The sequence below is a fragment of the Plodia interpunctella genome, chromosome 12, assembly GCF_027563975.2.
Source record: "Plodia interpunctella isolate USDA-ARS_2022_Savannah chromosome 12, ilPloInte3.2, whole genome shotgun sequence".
Taxonomy (NCBI): Eukaryota; Metazoa; Arthropoda; class Insecta; order Lepidoptera; family Pyralidae; genus Plodia; species Plodia interpunctella.
Window position 1 is genome coordinate 6,849,840 of NC_071305.1, and position 20,430 is coordinate 6,870,269.

Sequence of the window (20,430 nt, forward strand, 5' to 3'; positions counted from 1 at the left end):
TTGTGAAATAAAAGTTTGTATGTTCACAGTCAGTTTACTGATCTATCCGCATTCTTGATTTGGTTCATAGCTATATATTTATCGTGCCGCTTTTCCCGCGACAAAAATAATCATCAAAAATAGTCATTCTTCTTCAGCTTTTCATCTCTCTCCGCACCAATAGTTCCTCAATCCAGGGCTCTATTTTGACATGAAAGGACAAACAAAAACAAAACACTTTCCCATTTATAGTATGGAAGTAGACATACCTCTAGTCAGAGAACTAAAGCCTAATTTAAGTAAACGATGCCAACTGAAATGATGAGGTATCTAAATAATTTATTATGGAAATGTAAACATATTTTGTAAATAAGGACAAACAAATAGCTATGTCAAGAATGTATAAAAATTTGCTAACATCAACTGAAAGAAATACATATTTGGAAGCTAATTTTGCTTCTTTTTAAGTATTCGATACATAACCCAGTATCGTATGTACACGATAAACGCGGCATGGCAGCTCGCAACGCTATGGGAGGAAATAAAGATATATAGATATGCCTTTATTTGTAGCCACAAACACACATACACACAAATACAAATTAAAAGTACGAAACAGCAACTAGAGATACTCGTAGCTAACATGAAAACAACATAGACAATATACAAATATATAAGTGTGTGTTGCAGCAATACAAAAATATTAAATGCAGGTTTTTACTTGTGGCCTTTGATGTCTCGTTGTCATCGTACGCATAGCGTCGTCGTATCATGCAGCGTTCAGTCGGCAATCTAGGACACGGGGTGAGTTTATGTGCAAACAATTTGCTATGAGCTAGTCTACGGCCCACGCAGCTATGGCGTAGCGCGGAACAAGTAAAAATAATTGAGTGTATTTTGTAGCATGTAATTACATTTATCTAATTTATTAGCATTTTAATTATGCTAATAATGTTATTCTGAAATATTAACTAATGTTAAAAAGGAAGTCGAGGCACCCACGCCTTTAGACAGTATTGCTTTATTATTAGGAATGTTTCCAGAGGTAATAGAAAAGTGTAATTATTAGAATTATGTGTGTTGATAACAACAACGTAACTAGAAAATCACAACCATCTTAGAAATATAGTTGTAAGAAAATGGTGATATAATCTTTCAATCAGATAAAAAGAGAAAATCAAATAGTAATATTTCCTAAAAATTAAATCTCTATCAAGTTAAGTATCTCATTCAATGAACCGTTACAAAATTGTGTTTGATTTTGAATGAACTCCGTACATATAATCGAGGTGTGAACAAAAATAGTTTTTGACAACATAAAGTTTTGGGGTTTCATTGGATAGGTTTAAATGTTAGTATTAAAAACTTCGACATTACGGCTAAAACAGGTCACTTATCATACGATACATTACGTAAACGGAGTCAATGCTCTAGACGCCAAAAAATGGCGAATTGCTCCCCTGATTCCTTTGGCTGAATCACCCTGGCATCCCCTCGAGGGTATATAAACACGTGGGCTTCCCCACGACACGTCAGTTGTTCGCCGACCATGGAGAGAGAGGTGCTGCCCGCATCATGGCAAACTTTTTACGCCGCGCGTTTAATCAAAACTTTCCTGTTTGATTACAGAGGTAAGGTTTTACATTTTATACTTTCACAGTATGGGGATAATTTAAATTAGAGCAATATTAGGTGAATTAATTTCATCTAATGCCTTTATTTAAATTTTCTAAATAATAATTAGACATGGTAATTTCAAGTTGCTTATGTATGATATTGATACAACACTTTCCTCTCAAAAAATAGTTATATTTCACATTCAGTATCCTATTTTAAATTTAAATTACTTATCATTCCTATGTCAATAAAATAATAATGTCATAATAAAGATACATACCTACAAATTATATCAAAACTGTATTTTCAATGCCCCTATTAAAAACGAGGCAAAGGAATTAATATTCTTTAACATACAAAACTATTTTATCGTTAAACTATTTTAAGTCAACCTGTGAAATATAAGCATGGCTTAAAGAAAGCCGTGTCGGATTATGGTATTAGTAAAACATCAGAGGCGTGGGAACCGACATACGTGCCACGAAGGTGGTACTTAAACCAAAAGTAGGTAATTGGATTAAACGGAATACTCGTGAATAATTAGCGACCACTCGAAAGAATGTAGGCACTTTTCCGTCATTTAAAAGTAGGTAAATACTTTATAAAGTCTATTTTTGATGAGCCTCTGTAGCGTAACGACCATATATCCAAATAGAAGCCCTGGGTTCGTTTCCTAGCGCGAAATATTTGTACCTGTTCACTCACACACACAGTCTGCGGGACTGGATGTGTTGTGTGTGATTTTTTAACATCGGATCCGCTATTCAACCTTAATGTGGGCCGTTAAGTGTTGTCGATTATTATTACTGTATCCCGTAGGCAGACAATTCCTTTCGCTTCTTTTACACATTACTCTCTTCATATTCACCAACGCTCTTGGTTGGACGCTGCACTTGCGTGCAGGATACTGGACAAATCAAATATTTCATATTATGTATGGTTATCATATTACACGAAAAGTCTTTTTCTAATCGGAATGTAGACTCATGGCCCGTTCAATCAAACAATAATTCTACATTATTCATTTCATATTAACTTAAAAATACCAATTACAATCATAACATAATTATACTTAGGTAGAAAAAATATAAGGTATTATGTATTGACTTTTATACTTTACCACAACTTTCCAGTCGCAAATGTTTCAAGAAATCTTTCTAAATCTCTGCGCACCATTTTCTATATGGGTTCTAAGTACATAATACATTTTTGACCTAAATTACGGATATCAGTACTAAAACACGGATATCAGTACTTTCAGTTAACTCAATTTTCTAGTTTGACAAAAACTGCAATTTTGAATATTCAAGCCTATGCTTTTGATCCTTATTAAAGTGGATTAACAATGCTAATCCTAATGCAACAGCTAGATAGGTGTCATAAATGGGGCTTAAACGAGGTCGTCTAAGAGCACGTATTCGAATCGCACTAATTTCAATTGAAAAAGTCTACAAAACTTGAGGTTGGTTGGCATGCAAAGTCATGTTGAAACGATAATTTTGAAATTATAGAAATATATATTTGTGACTTTGAAGATTTTAGTCTGAAGATAGAATTATAGAAGATACATACACACTGTATTATGCGAAACGTTCGTTAATAATTTTACTTCCTAATTAAAAAGTATTTAGCTTACTCATCATCCGTTTTTGGGTTAGACACAAACTTTACTAATATGTATTAAATTTCAATTCAATCGGTTGAATGGTTTCGGAGATTTTCGGAAACTTGCTATGAAAGTCGGTATAGATAGACGCACAAGAGATTTTTTAAAGGCTCAATATAATAATCCTTTTAAGGTAACCCATGTAATTTTTCCAACAGTATTTGCGTATGACAAATTGTAGTGTTCAATCCTTTATCTACATCGAACACATAACATGGAAAGCGAGTGGCTTAAAATGAGGGGAGTTATTCATTCTGTTATTTTACTACAAATTCAAAATAATTGAATGAATTGCAAAGCTAATAATAACTATTCCAATATCTTCAAGTCAATAAAAGGTCGTATGCAAAAGGTGAGTTGTCGGTCACCTTTGTACTTTATACAGCGAATATATACGATATTAGCCTGTATGTGGCGTGGGTGTGAATATTTGCAATTAGATTGTGAGCTACGACTTTTGTAGTATTTATAGCCATCACATCCATTATATATAATATGAATATAGTTTGCGTTAAGGAGAGACAAAGAATATAAAGCCAGAAATACATTGGACTTATACAATAAAAGTGTCATACAAAATGTTTGAAAGTTGCTTAGGTGTGAATTAATCGCGGATATTGCCTAAACTTTATCGCATCAATTAAACCCTTCATTACACCTATTGTTAAACATTCGGTTAAAAAGAGGTGATAATAGGTATATGAAACAATTTATCATAAATGTATCAAGCATATATAGAGCAATCGCGCGTTTAATACATAATAATTTAATTTATTATTGCTAATAAATATTATTGTTAGGCGCTTTTACCCGTACACACGGTTTATGTCACATTGACACTATGTGTTTTTAAACACCAAATAAAGAATTTGAATAAAAACTGTTATACTCAACAGTACGTATACAACAATCATAACAAGAGTACAATATTTGCTACGCTTGCGTAGCAATAGCTCGGCTCGCGTACTACGCGTGTGCTACGCGGCGTAGCTTCTATCGCGGCAGTTATAGAAAAAGCTTGTGAATTTTCTACATTGAATCTTTTTAACCAAACAATTCGTAATATTATTACAACAATTTCATTTAATTATGTGTTGTTGTCGTACTTACTATCAATCCTAATAACAGATTTCATAACAATCGGTCTAGTAGATTTTGCGTAAAGACGAACATACATACATTATCATCACAAACTTTGGTCTTTATAATATTAATTAGGATGAATATATGAATTACTTTAGCAATTGCAAATCAATAGAATAGTAAATGTTATTATCCGCGAGGTTATAATCAACTCGTTCGTAGCATAGCATTTTAGTAAAGTTGTTTTAACCATCGTCCACGAGAAGTAAATAGTTATATCAACTATGTATTATTATTTATTATAATATATTTTTCTATTGTATTTTATGAGTATTTTACGTGTATCTTCTATCTAAATTTCGTAGAGATTTTAATAGCATTTTTTATAAATCATAAAGATATTCTTATGTTTTTCTAATTCAGGGCATTAGTAGCTTTCTATTAAGTATTGTTTTTTTAAATTATCTTTGTTGATATGGCTTGCCCTACTATGCCGCTGTGGGAATCCTACACCTTGTGTCTAAATTATTTATGTGTGCCACTTTGACAATTAAATCAATTAAATATTGAAGTAGAAAAGCTTCACGAACAATTAAGTTGAACTATTAACTATAAGTATGCAATAGAATACGCTGCCGAATTACAAAACCAAGGCAGAGTCGAAAGCGTTGAAGCAGCTGAAGTATATGATGGCTGATAGATGGTGTATTAGATACATTCTATTTCTTATTCGATCATGTTCACGGTTACCCTCTGTGACGCCTCGAATCACCAGCTTAAAAAAATAACTTTTATTTTTTATATGACCGTGATTTTAATTCAGAATGCTGTTGTGGCCTATCAGCTAACTAGGCTTTGTATTCCTTTGTCATCTGGTATGATATCCATGCAATGGTTATGTGATATGATTTCCATACGCAATGATCGTTTTCTATATTCTTTATATAGTATGTACTTTAAAATAAACTATATACCCCAAGTCAGTGCGAAGTGCAGAAGGAAAAGTATGAAAGCGGACCCTGTACTCATTCTATGGCTGAAGATGAGAAAGAAATAGGAAATGCGCTCACATTGGAGAGAAAGAGAATGCACAAAATTTTGCAAATTCCACTTCCAAAGAAATCGGTATTATACCTTTAAACGCCAAGAGCTAGTACCTTGAACCAAGTAAGTTTGTTGTAACAAGTAGCATTGCGTGCCGCTGTCGATGTCTGCGCCCGAAGTGGTGAATGGATACGTTTTGTCATAAACGTGACTGGTCTCGATGTGTCTCCGGCGCCACGCAACCAGCTCGTCAACATATTTAGAGTTCCTTGAATAATTCTGTCGTTTATATTACGATTCAACAAAAAAAAATTAATTACATTAACAATAATTTCAGTATTTTTTATTCCTGAAGTAATGCCTACGTGAGCCGTCTTTCGAAAAATATATATAATAATTGAACTAGTATCGAAATGCATAATGTTAACTTATTAGGTTTTTCATGAACCTTGAAAAGTATTATAATGTGGGAGTTTCATTCACACAGCCAAAGGTGTATTTTAATACTAACTTCTCAAAGTTTTTGATAAAATCTCTGGTGATCACCAAAAACTTTAAATTAGTTTCCTATGTTACTTTGTGTACTTTTGAGCAATTCGATATGTAAGCGAAGCTTAGCTAGTATATATTCGCACATTCGTAGTGTAGACTCTCATTATCTTTCTCTAAAAGGAATCCTTTAAATCAATTCAACATTTTACAGGTCAAAATTCAAGTACCTATATATTTAGGTATATAGAACCAATATTTTTTCCATACATAAGTACATCAAAGAGACTTGTTTTATGGCTATACTTAGGTTATAGCCATCATACATTTTGTGAACCATAACGAGGTTAGGTCAGATACAAAATTGTCGTGACTAAAGTTCTGTCTTCGTTTGTCCTTGAGTATAGTAACTTAATAATATATACGTTTTTGCATGGTGCGTACATGGCTTTTACCTCCCTGGTATTAAAAAGAATGTTTTTAAATTTATTTCTCACCAGCTAAGTAGGTATTTCACGTTTAGCTAATTTTGAAATTCTATAAACTTATATCACGTATGGATATTGATTTTTTTTGGAAATATGAAATAATATTAAAATGGATATTATAATAAATACAACTATTAAGGATCGAAGTTCTATATGTATTGTCTCGGATCTACTATACAAAGTTATTTATAACTTTTACTAACACGCTATTTAATTAAGCGTGTTAATCCTCCATGGTTTCAAATATTAAAATAATTAGAAATACATACATTCTGCTTACTAATTAAGAAATTTCTATAAGCGTAGTCAAACAGATGATACCTACAATAGGTATATTATTAGTAATTTCGGCTAGATAATTAGTAATAATCGTATGCTGACCATGTATTTTAGAAACCGAAACAACCCAAAACCCAATAAAATTTCGTGTAGGCCGCGCGGTCAATAAGCGGTGTTGCATAACTGCATACGACACACTGGCCGGGTCGATCCGCTGCAGTGAATAATTCACCCATAACCATGGCAATAGCTAATTTTAACATAAGTACCGCGCTCCAGTTAGGAAGGAAACCAGAAAGTTAGTGTAGAAAACAAGTCGTTATTGTAAATGCCACATATGCCACATAGAAGTTACAGAATGTATTTGTTGATTTTCTCTGCTCTTCTTATCGTCATCTATGTCTCATTTGAGCATCTTTTGCTGTTCGCTTTACACTTTACAGAGAATGTCTAAAATGCCACATTAGTAATTATACAACATACTCGCACATCGGTTGATTGACTGATAAGAAAAAATAGGTTATAATATTATCCAACGAAGATATTTTTATCGATCTTCCAAATCTGAATTTTCGAAAATGAACATTTGAATTGCAAAACAACGTCATCAATTTTCACATATTTTTAAATATGCTTATAGGATAGTCGTAGGATGTTGTAAGTAGGATGTTGGTTATACCTACTTCTATCATGTACCTAGTCCTATTAATTTTGATAGGACGTGAACCGTTTCTACTTATGAACTTTATTGAGCTGCTGTGTTGATTTTGATTTCTTAAGTTGTTTTATCTTGGGCTATGAGTATGAATTATATATTGTATGGAGCATTAAATTTTGGTTTTGAGTCCTTGTTTAGTATAATAAGGAGCTAATGAAATGGAGGTAGCATTAGTGCAATGAATCGCACATTACATCGGAATGAGCCGCGCTTTGATCGTGGTCCGATTCGCTGGTTCTGCTTACATCCGTATCCTGAGACATTACACCTATCCATAATGTACCAATAGTGCGCAGTATATACGACGACAGATTTTTAATCTATACGTAGGCACCTATCACACTAATTAATTCCTGAAACTTTATTTTATAAACATACCGACTCCTACATGGACCTTAAGACTATCCAAGCTTAACGGCTGAAAAAAGCTCAAGGGTGGTTCTCATGGCGTTTCATCTGCTGCGCTCAATTTTTTGAAAAAGGAATCATTTCCAATAGCTGTCTATCTAACTATATTATTTAAAAAAATCATTCATGTTTTTATAGCATAGTTTTTCTTTGTTCCAGATACCTTGCAGCATGAGGTGACCGTCAAGCCTCGGTTATAGACTGAGTACTCAACGATGGACATTCGTAGTTAATGATATGGAAACAATAAAAAATAGCCTCGCATTTACTAAGCAACATAGTGGAGTCAAGCCTTTTTTCTATGAAATGGTGCCCACCATTGGTCAAATTACAGATCTGCGATTAATTTCTTTTTTCTCTTAGTAAATATGAGGCTTTCAGTCTTTTCATCGAATAATTCTGGCAATTATGATAGTTTTGATATTTTGATTATGACAGTAATATATAGGTACCTAGTGTAGGACTTTAAATCCGAGAAGCGGATGTATGCACGGCTACCGCAAACATGACTTGTCTTGCACGCTCGAGCATACGGCCGCGCGTGTACGACAACCGTGGGCGCGCAGCCTCAGCCAAAGGCGACCACCGTGCACACTCCGCAGATAAATTACTTATGGTACCACTATCATGACTGCCATGCAAGGATGGGTCATTTGAGTTAGGTAGGGTTAGGGTTTTAGGGCTTTTTCCAGGATACAGCGAACCAACGATAAACTTTCCTGAAGTCATCATCGTTGGACAAATCGTGCACAAATTTTCAAAAAACATTTTACCTTATGCGCAGGTGAGACCCTGAATGGACAACGGTTGATAGAATTCCGGCTGGGTCCGGAGACGGACTCGGAGCATGGTGAAGGGCTGGCGGTGGAATCCGCTGAGCTGATGGTGCGCGCGGAGACGTCGCCGCGCGCACGCCGCCTGCGCTACACGCTATGGGCCTTCACCGTCACTGGCAATGCCAGTGTCGGCGAGCTGGCCGGCGCCGCCAAGCGGGACCCGTCCCGCGGTTGGCAGCGCATCGACGTGACGGCAGCGGTGCGGCGGTGGGCGCGGGGCGAACGTGCTCGGGGCCCGCTGCGGCTGCTGCTGGACTGCAGCGGCTGTTTGGGCCGCGTGCGGCTGCGGCTGGGCGGCGGGCAGGCGGCGCGCCCGCTGCTGCGGCTGCGACTGCACCCGCCGCCCGCGCGCCGCCGCCGCGCCCTCATCTGCGACGCCGCCAACCACGGCCGCTGCTGCCGCCAGACATACTACGTGAGCTTCCGCGCGCTCGGCTGGGACGACTGGATCGTCGCGCCGGAGGGCTACTATGCGAACTACTGCCGCGGCGCGTGCTCGCCTTTCCTCAACTACCACTCGCAGGTGGTAGAGGCGGCTCGCCTGGAGCGCGCCGCATGCTGCGCGCCTGTGCGCTTCTCCGCGCTGTCCCTCATCTACTTCGGCGCCGACTCGAACATCATCAAGCGCGACCTGCCGGAGATGGTGGTCGAGGAATGCGACTGCCCGTAGCGGCGCCCCTGTACATAGCCTGCCGCTCCGCCCCGCGTCCCGCTCTCCGCCGCCCCCGCCGCGGCGTGCTTCTGCCGCTCTCGAATCCGATTTAATCCGAATCGATTATAAATAATATTCTCGACTTGTGTAATATTTTGTTCCTCGCGTTCGAAAGACTATATCCTAAAATCGATAAATAAAACTATCTACACGGACGACGTCGCGTTCCCGTATCGTGCGCTGCTCGTTTATCACTGCTATAAGCATATCGCAAACGACGGCATGTTCAGCATATCTTCACCGCCTTCATAGGGTACGGTAGTGGTCGACGTTAGCTAATGTTTAGGCGGGCGCCGGCGCCAGCGCGCGGCTCACGCGCGAACGCGACGCCCCGTGTGTAGATGGCCTAAATAATTTAATATGCCGTTTTCTTTCACCCTGTTTGGTGATCGCTTGTAATTATTGTAAACTGTATTATAATAATTATTATAATTATATTAATAATAAATCAACTTTTTCATAATTATTATGACTTCTTTTATTAATTTCTTCTAAACAATAGACCCAAATTAATGTCAACCAAGGGAGCATTATATAACCACTTACGTAGTTTTGTTTGAAAAATGTTATTTTTCTACGGAGGACATCTGTGTCTTATCAGAGTGTGCTGCCGATTGCATTAACAGCCATAATGCCCCGAAAACTGAGGTCGGCATAAAAATAACCTTTAGTAGTGATTTTACGTCCAGCCCTTTGCCTATCAGTGCGCCTTTCAGTAAATACTACTATTATCAAATTAAATTAGCTGTGAATACTTTTAATCGCCTCGCACGACATAATCGCTAATTTAGAGCACTAAAGGTAGACTTTGGTTTAAAGTTCATCTGCATGGGTACCTCACTCTCATCTATTTCTGCCACCAAAAAGCAGTGCTTGCATTGTGTTCCGGTTTGAAGGGTGAGAGAAGCAATGTAAGTAATTACAGGGTATTGTGGCAAAATACCCTAGGCCACAAAGTAAGCGTGTAACCGCTGGTATTGCAGCCGTTCTTAGACTGCGGTGTTTACTTATCGCCAGGTGGGCTCCATATATTGTGTTTGGTAGTATAATAAAAAAGCAGAAAATATTTAGGTATATCATAGTCTAAATTCATAAAAAAAAAGAGTATCTAAAAATTATATTTTGCGATTACTCATATTCGCTAGTTATATTCGTCCAAACGTATAGCGTATGCGTCAAAGTAGGAAAGCGAACCCTGGGCTCTGACACACTGACGGAAAAACACTCAGCAGCGAGAGATTCCTATTCGTCCAAACATTTGACACACATCGACCAAGAAGAGACTATTAGTAAGTATAATTAAATTGTACATACAATGAGTCAAGATGAGTCTTTGTTACTTATATAAATAAATAAATTCAATTCAAATTTCATGTCTCTTAAGGGGTAGGACAGATCCAAGGGTTCCGAAATTCGAAATAAATATCTACATATTTCATACATACCTTCCTATTTATACTTAAGTAGTTATTTAACTTATCCTTGAGATCCTACGTTTATCTAGCCAGATTATTTACCTATTCCCGCCATTTATCAAGCCACAAAATTAATCAAGCTCACTATTTGTACATGTAAACGATTTCCTTGTCTATATTTAGACCTATTCGTGTCTCGTATTTGGTTACCTTAATAAATATTATCTTATAAGCGAGTTCAATGGAAGTTGGTATCAAGGTTGACAAAAAATGTTGCAATAAATGTTTAAATACCGAAGTTACTCAGAACTTTCTTATAAAGTTGTACTAGTAGGATCTTACCTTTATATATTTCTGTCGTAAGACGTGTTATCTTAAATCTCATGCGAAACTTAATTTAGGATACTTATAAAGTACATATACCTAATGTCATAGTAAGAAAACACGCATACGAATTGCTCGATGATTGTGAGCACCCCAATCTATGAACACCAGCATCCATCAATATACCAAAGAGTTGCCCGATAAATGTTTGAAGGCTTCACCTATATGCCACGATGTTATCTTTCTTTCTTATTGACAAAATAATAATTCAGTATAGGTACACACAAAATTTATTTCTACAATCTAAGACACCTATAACAGTAGGCCAACCCTGTGGCTTGTGGTTCCGCCCTAGAATAGACCACAGATAGTACATTAATTTAGGCAGCTATAAGCAACAATAGCATGTCCAAGAAGAATTGACTTCAGAGGGCAGTCGGTTATAAAATAACAGCCAAATCTTAAAATTTTTAAGGTTATTTTTTCACCGTGACCCTTATCGGCGTCACAGTCGTGAATGGAAATTAAAGAGAAATACCTATCAGTAGGCCAACATTGTTTTATATGTTTAAACACTTGAAGCAACACCAAGAATAACAAAATCCTTAAATATTCAAGAAACCAATTCCATTGCAGAGTATCTTTGTCAGAGTGTAAACAATAGCGTTGGCGCCGGTCTGTCGCGGTTGTTTGGGGAGAGTCGCATCCGATGCGGCGCGGTCCGATCGATGGCCGCCGGAGACAACGCGGCGCCGCCGGTCCGTCTTCGGCCGCCCTAATGTATGTATACGGCTGTATATTTATTGGTGAAAGGACGGAACGTCCAAAGATGGTCGGAGATTTTAAAAAAAAGATTTAACTCCAAATAGAGGTGAGTAGAAGAAAATGGGCGAGGCCTATGGACAACCTGGAGGCTGATGAAAATGCTAATTAAAACAATAGCAATCGAATTCTTCTCGTATCACGTAACTCATGTGCGGTTATTTTCATTCAATATTGTGTAGGTTTCTACACACTGGCTGACTATATACCTACTTAGTTCACTAGATGTTTAGATTTCAAATACCTCGCACATATTCTATCCTATTTTTTCTACTTCATACGGTCTACGACAGTTTTTGTTATTGTATTGTATACCAATACATATCATCATCGACGACATATCTGTAGGTAGTATCTATGTAACTTACTCTTTCCGGGATGAAAGGTGCCCGACAAAATTATAACTTGCGTTGTTCTTTGCACTCCTATCTAATAGAAGACTGGCTGATTAGATAAAGCGAGAAAAAGTTTAAGTAAACTGACTTTAGCATTATTACATAGTCTGTTAGATATTTTATTTTGAGTCTAATATCAAAAGTGACCGATCAGCCGATCAAAGTCGCAAATTTATGTCACTGGGCTAATTCTTAAAATTTCGATGATTTACTTTAAATGCAAAGAACCTTCTAGAACAGTAACATACCTCAAAGCAGCTACAATCGGCGCCCGCCGTCCTGTCTGCGATAGTAAACATCGCTGAGACAATCATACAGCTGTAAAAGACCTCTTATTCAGCCACAAAACCGATCGTCAACCGCTGCCATCATAGTCGCTATAAACGCTATTATAGTTATATATCATTCTCTTGTTTTGTTGATAGCGATAGATAAATTTAAAAAAAAAGTAATATGTAAGTATGTACTTACATATTCCTTTTTTAAATAATTTTACTTTGGGGCTAAGTCAAGTCAACAAAATTACAATATTGTTAATTGCAGTGTCGTATCTTACTTAAATATGTATATACCTAAATATATTACTATAGTAATAAAAAATATATTTTTCGTTTTAAAAATGGCTATTGAGAACACAGAATGTCTGTGTATTGAGGTCATGTACTTAGGTTGAACACAATTAGAAACTACTAACTTATTTGCAAATTATTATTTAAAACCCGAAAGGGAATCCTGTATGCTTATAGTACCTAGAGGTATCTACTCTTCCCAATAAGTGTGTTTTGATGTAGTAACTTGTAAACTATTTCAAAGCACACAACATTTTGCCAAGGTACTACTTACATATACCTAAGCGCGGGTTTAATGTAGTTCACGCAAAATTCAAATTAAATAAAAATAATTGTTTACATGGCACATCTTTACTATAGCTAAATTAAACAAAAGGTAAATCACTCAGAATTTGAACCTAATTTTGTGTACCATAAGGCTTATTGTGAGATCAAAGTAAACACCTTAAGAATACACCAGCCCGTTGATGTGACCTTAAAAAGCCGGTATATATGCCTCTGGTACTGTTTTAGAAAGTTAACGCCGTCCCTTTTCCACACGAGTTAATATATCTTTCATCTCTGTCTTAATGTTATGTCGTCTTCATTGAATCTTGCCTTTTCTTGTGTCATATATGCGACTTCAACGCGTACGATCGTGTAAATGTTTGTCTAAAAAAGTTTATATTTTCCGATTCGTTTTGAAAGTTAATTATTTGGGATTGAAGCAAAGGATTTAGCCAAATGGAAGACAGAATTGATGTAAGTTCTTTTAATTTCTAAGTATACCTATTGCTCGCATAAAGTATTTAATAGGTAAATAACAACGATAAAACAAACATTAATAAAACTACTTAAAATGAATTATCATATCTTGATAAACATTTATATATGATAGAGAAATAACGACACGCCTCGTGGAGGCAACAGGAGACTCGAGGGCTGGCAGCTTTTTTGCTCAGCGTGTAAGTCTCGCTATACAACGGGGCAACGCTGCCAGTATACTGGGCACGTTGCCTGGGCAAGTTTATTTTTATTTGTAAAACGGCATTTTTGTTTTGTATTTGTGTTTTTTGAAGTTTGAATAATAAAACATTTATGTTTTATATATGTAAATATATGTATAGTATACTTAGGAAAACAGACTTAATAGAGTCAAGATACACCTACAGGTTTCTAGTTTCTATGTATACAGGTACAAGTACCTATATATAGTGTATACTTTTCAAAAACATAGATTTAATAAGAAATTATTATGCTTTGATTTCCTGCAAATTATTTTTATCTTTAAATTTTTATTATTTTAACTTCAAGTCAAAGAAACCAGGCCTATGCCTGGTTCTAATGTTTTCTAATGCTTTATCGCAAACTCAAAATGACTAAAAATTAATGTAGTTTTTTTTATTTGATCGCATAATTAGATATTATAACTATACTTGGTATATTATACTTATGGTATACTTGGTATATTGTATATTGTACTTATACAGGGTGTTTTTAAAGACCAGCCGATTTCCGTAGCAAGTTTGGATGACGAAAAAAGCATACCTAAAGAAATTCATTATAACAAAAAAAAACGAAGTTTTTGCTCAGCTGTTCAGACCTGATAAAGAATTCTATGTTCTTATTTCACTAAATATAGCTATTTCATTTGAAGTTTGAAGTCCTTCCTTATGTTAACGTAAATATATAAGCATTTGGCTCATTTAAAAAACACTAGGTTCGTGTTATTTACATGTAAGTAAGTATTATATCCAATTGATGACAAAACAATATGTATTAAATTTACAGGAATCAATTAACAATAATAAACAATCGCTAGAGAAAAGAACTGAAGAAGATAAGCCTGGCAATAAAGAGGCCAAGAAAAGTGAAATTAGAAATGATAACTTATTCATATTTCTATTCGTTTGTATAATAGGAGTTTCATTAGGTATATTATTAGAAATAATCAATACTCAAACCAAAAGAAGTCCATGTAAGGATGTAATCGAACAGCCAAAGTATTGGGTGTATTCCGCCAATAGTGATGTACAAAACAGAAATGGATTGTTAAAACACGTGCATTTAGTATTAGGAAGATTAGGATATGAGAAAAGTACAAATGAGTCAGATTGGAGCCTTCTATGGTCGCATGACTACCCATTTAGGGTTCTGTATCCAAATTTACACAGACTGAAACCCCATCAAAAAGTCAACCACTTTCCTGGCACTGGATTTATAACAAACAAAGTTGACTTGGCAACGACCGAGTCAGCATTTATTCCGAGAGCTTTCAAATTGCCAAAAAACAAAGAGGACTTTATTAAATATGCAAATGAAAACAAGAATGCACTATTTCTGGAGAAACACAATAACCATAGAGGCGTGTTTTTGAAAAACGTGACTGAAATTGATTTGGAGAGCGGGAAAAGTTTCGTGCAGGAGTACATACAGACGCCGTTCTTAGTGGATGGACATAAGTTCGATATTGGTGTGTACGTCGTTCTCACGTCCGTCAATCCGCTAAGAGTGTATTGGTACAAAGGCGACGTGTTATTCAGGTAAGATATATGATTCCGTAGTGAATATTTTAGCACATTAGTTAAGTAATACATATATTGAACAAATGCGTGAAAGTCAGCCGAGGTTAGCATTCAATGCCTACGTGGGATTGTGCAATAGTGTCAGATATGCTTCGATTAATAAAATCCATATAAAACCCTTAATATACCCGCATTCATTCTGAGTCGAGGGGGAATCTCAGTGTCATATTTTAAATTCGGCATGTCCGTAATTGTAGCCCATATATTTTACTAGCTGTAGGCCCATATCACTGGATAATCTAGACATATCACCGTTGCATACAATATGCTATAAATAAACTTACAAAGTATTATATGGTTAGATCTACTTATTAACTAAAGGCCACGCCAAATGTCCACTCATTTATAGATAAACTAGCTGTTGCACTCAGCTCCACTCGCGATAGCCTGTGAATCATAACTATATTCCAATTCCAAATTTCATCAAAATCAGCATAGCTGTTTAGCCGCAAGCAGAAAGACATACAAACTTTCGCATTGGTAATACACATTAATATGGATAGGTATAAGTACTTATTATTTATTTTACTTTTTATAAATAATTTTAAGGGTATCACATTTCAGGTACTGTCCTAGCAAGTACCACCCGTTCGATCCGAACAACCTGGATAAATATGTGATAGGTGACGACTATCTGCCGACTTGGGAAGTGCCCTCTCTAGCACAGCCCTACACGGCTCTGGGCTTCGGAATGAAAGACGTTTTCGACTTGTATGCAAAGTCCAAGGTAAGAAAAAAGTTGATGAATGAAAATTATAAATTAGTTATACTTCACTCTTTTAGGTGAATGTTTTCCAGTTTCTTTCTCAGTCATAGAGCGTCGGAGTCCAGGATTCTTCCTCCACTTCGCACGATTTCCGGCATTCGGTAGTCAGACTATTGGCACGCATACCTAATAATCCTTGACGAAACCACAGATTACATAATACCACAGGCGAAACTAAGCCAGCACTTCTTGGGTTTGCCCTATCTTCCAGTAACTAAGTAAAATTGAAAAATTGAGATATAATAACATTATTTATTTTGTTGTCACATGTGTTATTTATTAATTTCAGGGAAAAGATACAAAGAAAATGTGGGATGATGTACAAAAGTCGATAGCTGAAGTATTTATCAAAAAGGAAAAGCATATCGTTGAAGCTGTAAGTTGAATTACTAGCATAATCTGAATATTTCATAGGTCACCTAATTGATATGTCTACGAAAGTCTGTATGTTTGCCTGTTACTCATTCACGGCTTAACCGTTGGGCCAGTTTTAATGATAAATAATAAATATAAATTGTATATGCAACTAACAACGTTAGTTACGCTAGAACGTGAACCGCATGTCAATTTACTCTACATGGACTTCTATGGCAAGGTAATAAGAACAATGTATTTGCATAGGATATTGTGCTGTCGACTGCTTGATATAACAAGTTTGCTATATTTGTTATCTTCATGCTGTTTCAGCTGAAAAACTATCCATCAAAGGACAACTTCTTCGAGCTAATGAGGTTCGATTTGATCGTGGACGAGGATCTGAAGGTTTCACTTCTCGAAGCGAACATGTCGCCCAACCTCAGCTCAGCCCATTTCCCGCCAAACCAGCTTTTGTACGAACAACTCTTGTACAACCTCTATTCTATTACTGGCGTTGCAAGAAACAAAAATGGATTTAACGACCCTAAACACAGGTCAGAAAATATACTTTTTAGTAGGTGCAGAAATTCCCTAATGCAATGAAACAAGTGTAACATAAATATTTTTCGAATTGTTTGTGCAGGTAGTATAATGCGACAAAGAAGAAAGACAAGCACCGTTGATATGAAAATTTATTATTTACTAAACAACAGACACATTAAATGCGCACGTATACCTTTTTAATACTTGCGTTGTTTAGTTTATAATTATGCAAAGCGAAAGTTTAAAAGTAGTTATGGGAATTGATACAGCGCCTTATTGAAAAACGATTCTAGATAGAAAAAACAAACTTGAACTGGGTTAGTTATTTGATTGTAGCGTTTAGTTATTGTTTACGTTCAAACTAAGTGTGATCTTTTAAACGTAATCTTTTGCTTGTACTTGTAAATAGATTTCAGAGTGACACGTCACGTCACGTCACTCTGAAATCTATTTGTTTGTTCTATTTGTTAATTATTTACGCCCTAGGCCGATTGTAAAAACACAGCCGAATCTTGTACCCGGGGTTCGGGGCATCATAGCCCCGAATGTAACCGGGATACGTGAAAATTAGAGAGAGAGAGAGAGAAAAACTAACCTAGAGAAAGACTCTACTGCTCGGTAAACTTTGTAATGCGACAAGAAATAAGTACCTACATCATGTAACATATGACAAACAATCTTGCTTTTTATACTTTGTAATGTAAATCAATACTGATTGAGAAACTAGGTACCTATATTATATTTACATTTCAGAGATTACATTGGGGCCCAGAACATGGTATCTGCTCAAAAGAATATAGCCGTATGGAGCGAGGCATGCAACAACGTATGCCGGGATAACTGTGACGAATTCGTCTGTGGTTTGTGCAAGCCTTGTATCAAGCCTGAACTAAGAGAGAGTTTACTGAGGGCCTATGCCGAACACGTGCACCGGGGAGACTTTGGCAGAATATTCCCACCGGCAATGGTAATACCGTACATTTGTATTTTATTCTTTAGACTGATATAATGAGATAAAGATGTAAATTGACTAAAATGCATGGTTGTGCTAGGAGCCCAGGAAAAATCACATGAGCGCAGTATTATCTACCTACTCTGCCAGTTAGCGTAGCTTAGGAATGTTAAGTGAAATACCAGAATATGTACTCATTTATAGGCTATACGTGAGTCATTACATTATTTATATATTTTTTACTTAGGTAGGTACAGCTATCCGTGGTTATCTGCATGTCAACGTTAAGTTACCTTTACATGGCTGTTTACGTAGCGGTAATAGGGGCGTATTTGCTATGACAGCAGATATACATAAATAAACTACCTACTTTGTAATTGAGTTGACGATGTACTGTTGACTGTACTTAAACATGTCTTAGAAACTATTTTGAAAAGCTATTTATAGAGGAAAAATTAAATGGAGAAAGACCCTAGGACGACTAAAATATGAAGTACCATTTTTCTTCAGTGTTTTTTTTTCTCTTAGATACCCTACTTATTTACCTTCGATCTTTTTTTTTTTACAGAATCCCAACTCACAAATACCTGAAGAATTCAAAAATTTGTCCGAAACGAATCGATTGCAATATTTGTGGTATCAAGACAAATGCAACAGTGATGAACATTGGTGTTCGTAGTTGTGATTGGTGGATTTTATTTATTTCATATTTTATAGTTACTAAAATAAACGTAGAAGCCTATGACCTATACCTATTGAATCAATTAAACTACCTATACCTAATTTAATGCCTCCAATACGACTCCTGTGTATTATATGTCTTATACCTAAATACCTAACTACCTATTAATAATTATATAACTGAATTATAGTAGACTCTCTTGCTACCCAGCAAAAGAGTCTAGAAGAAGTAACTTAGAAGTAACTGACTTTGAAGTTTCAAGTTGAAAGGGCTAACCATGAATTTAATAAGTACTTCGTACAACCGGAGTACCTACTAATTCTATGGGGCTAACCTAGGTAGTTTGAAATATTGAACGGAAGTGAATGATTTTCCCGGAACTTCGAAAAAAACATTTATACTTATAATATTTTTGTCTTTGCCATAAGTACTAAAAAGATACAACAATTGTAACGTCAATGTCACTTAGGGCAGATCAGTAGTATATGCCAGAATCAGAAACAAAATTTAATTGAAGCAAGTTTTAAGGTTATGTTTTGATGAATAAAAACTAATTTTAGTTTTTTTTTTAATAAGAGTACATTTGAAATTAATAATGCTTCGACAATTCATAAAATCTATAGTTCCAGTGAGGATTAAATTGGTAAGCAAAGTCTATTTTCAATGTAAATAAACTTACTATTATACCTTCTACACAATATAAGTTATAAAACTTCATCTGATTTAAATATTCATTTTACGTTTAATTGAAATGCGAAATGCCTGTAATTATAAAAAAGATCGCTAAAAATGTTTAATATTTTGCGGGAAATTTAAAATGTCTTTGTGTTGATGCATTATACAACAATTGTAGACAAGTAAACTTTACTTATTCAATTTGTGTTTTGTAGGCCCGAGCCGTAGGTGGCGCCAGTAATGGCGGTGAAGCAAGTGGTGATCAATCAGCTTTTCAGAAAAACAGCAAGACCAAAGAACAACAACTATCCACAGTCCTAAAACGTAGCTTGCCAGGCATAACATACCTCAGCGTGGAAGACATTTCTGGGGGGTGCGGTGCCATGTTTGAGGTAAAAGATATCTATTGTAGCATGGTTGTCATAAGGATCCATTTTTTCCTGTAGGAAACTGTTGCAAAATATAAAACAACCTTATACTTTATATGTATACACGGAATCAGTTAAAAACTTATTTTTATTCCAGATAAGTGTTGAAGCAACAGAGTTTGTAGGATTATCTCGAGTTAAGCAGCATCGTTTAGTGACAGATTCCCTGAAAAGTGAAATAGCTGAAATGCATGGCATACGCATCCATACAACCCCTGCAGCTGTAGAAAAAAAGTGATAGTAGTTTTAATCTATTTGTTGTTATTTAAATTGTAAAAAAATTACATTATGAGATATAATTTAGCTTTAATATAATTCCCACACCTATACTGTGTACTTCTTTCTTTACAAAATGTATGTTAAGGAAACTTTCCATCCACAAAAGGAAGAAAAAATAACTTCCAAAAAAGACTTGAATTTTCAGAATGGCAATTTTTTGAGAAGGGAGAACTAAAACACAACCATGGATTTAATTCAAGTACCTACTAATTCCATGAATACAACTAAACATTAGGGAATACTAAAAATGTAAAAGTTTGTATATGTAGGTACTAAAGTACCTACATATACAAACTTTTACATTTTTATATAGTTTATTATGATGGAGATAGAACCATGG

General features: G+C 35.8%; 3 protein-coding genes across 3 annotated transcripts; all 3 read left to right on the top strand.

Moving 5' to 3' along the window:
- The first annotated feature begins 232 nt into the window (after positions 1-232).
- Positions 233-9,786, top strand: Actbeta (Activin-beta). Its single transcript, XM_053752999.1, has 3 exons — positions 233-278; positions 965-1,024; positions 8,556-9,786. The coding sequence occupies exons 1-3, from the start codon at positions 233-235 to the stop codon at positions 9,275-9,277; spliced, it is 828 nt and encodes a 275-aa protein (XP_053608974.1). The 3' UTR covers positions 9,278-9,786.
- A 3,658-nt stretch (positions 9,787-13,444) lies between these two features.
- TTLL15 (Tubulin tyrosine ligase-like 15) lies at positions 13,445-18,777 on the top strand. The gene is made up of 7 exons (XM_053752828.2): positions 13,445-13,585; positions 14,615-15,366; positions 15,973-16,135; positions 16,464-16,550; positions 16,862-17,085; positions 17,828-18,041; positions 18,595-18,777. Exons 1-7 carry the CDS (start codon positions 13,568-13,570, stop codon positions 18,703-18,705), a joined length of 1,569 nt encoding a protein of 522 aa, XP_053608803.1. The 5' UTR covers positions 13,445-13,567; the 3' UTR covers positions 18,706-18,777.
- Positions 18,778-19,180: 403 nt separating this feature from the next.
- Positions 19,181-20,140, top strand: LOC128674334 (uncharacterized protein). The gene is made up of 3 exons (XM_053752829.2): positions 19,181-19,351; positions 19,599-19,775; positions 19,909-20,140. The coding sequence occupies exons 1-3, from the start codon at positions 19,304-19,306 to the stop codon at positions 20,047-20,049; spliced, it is 366 nt and encodes a 121-aa protein (XP_053608804.1). The 5' UTR covers positions 19,181-19,303; the 3' UTR covers positions 20,050-20,140.
- The last annotated feature ends 290 nt before the right edge of the window (positions 20,141-20,430 follow it).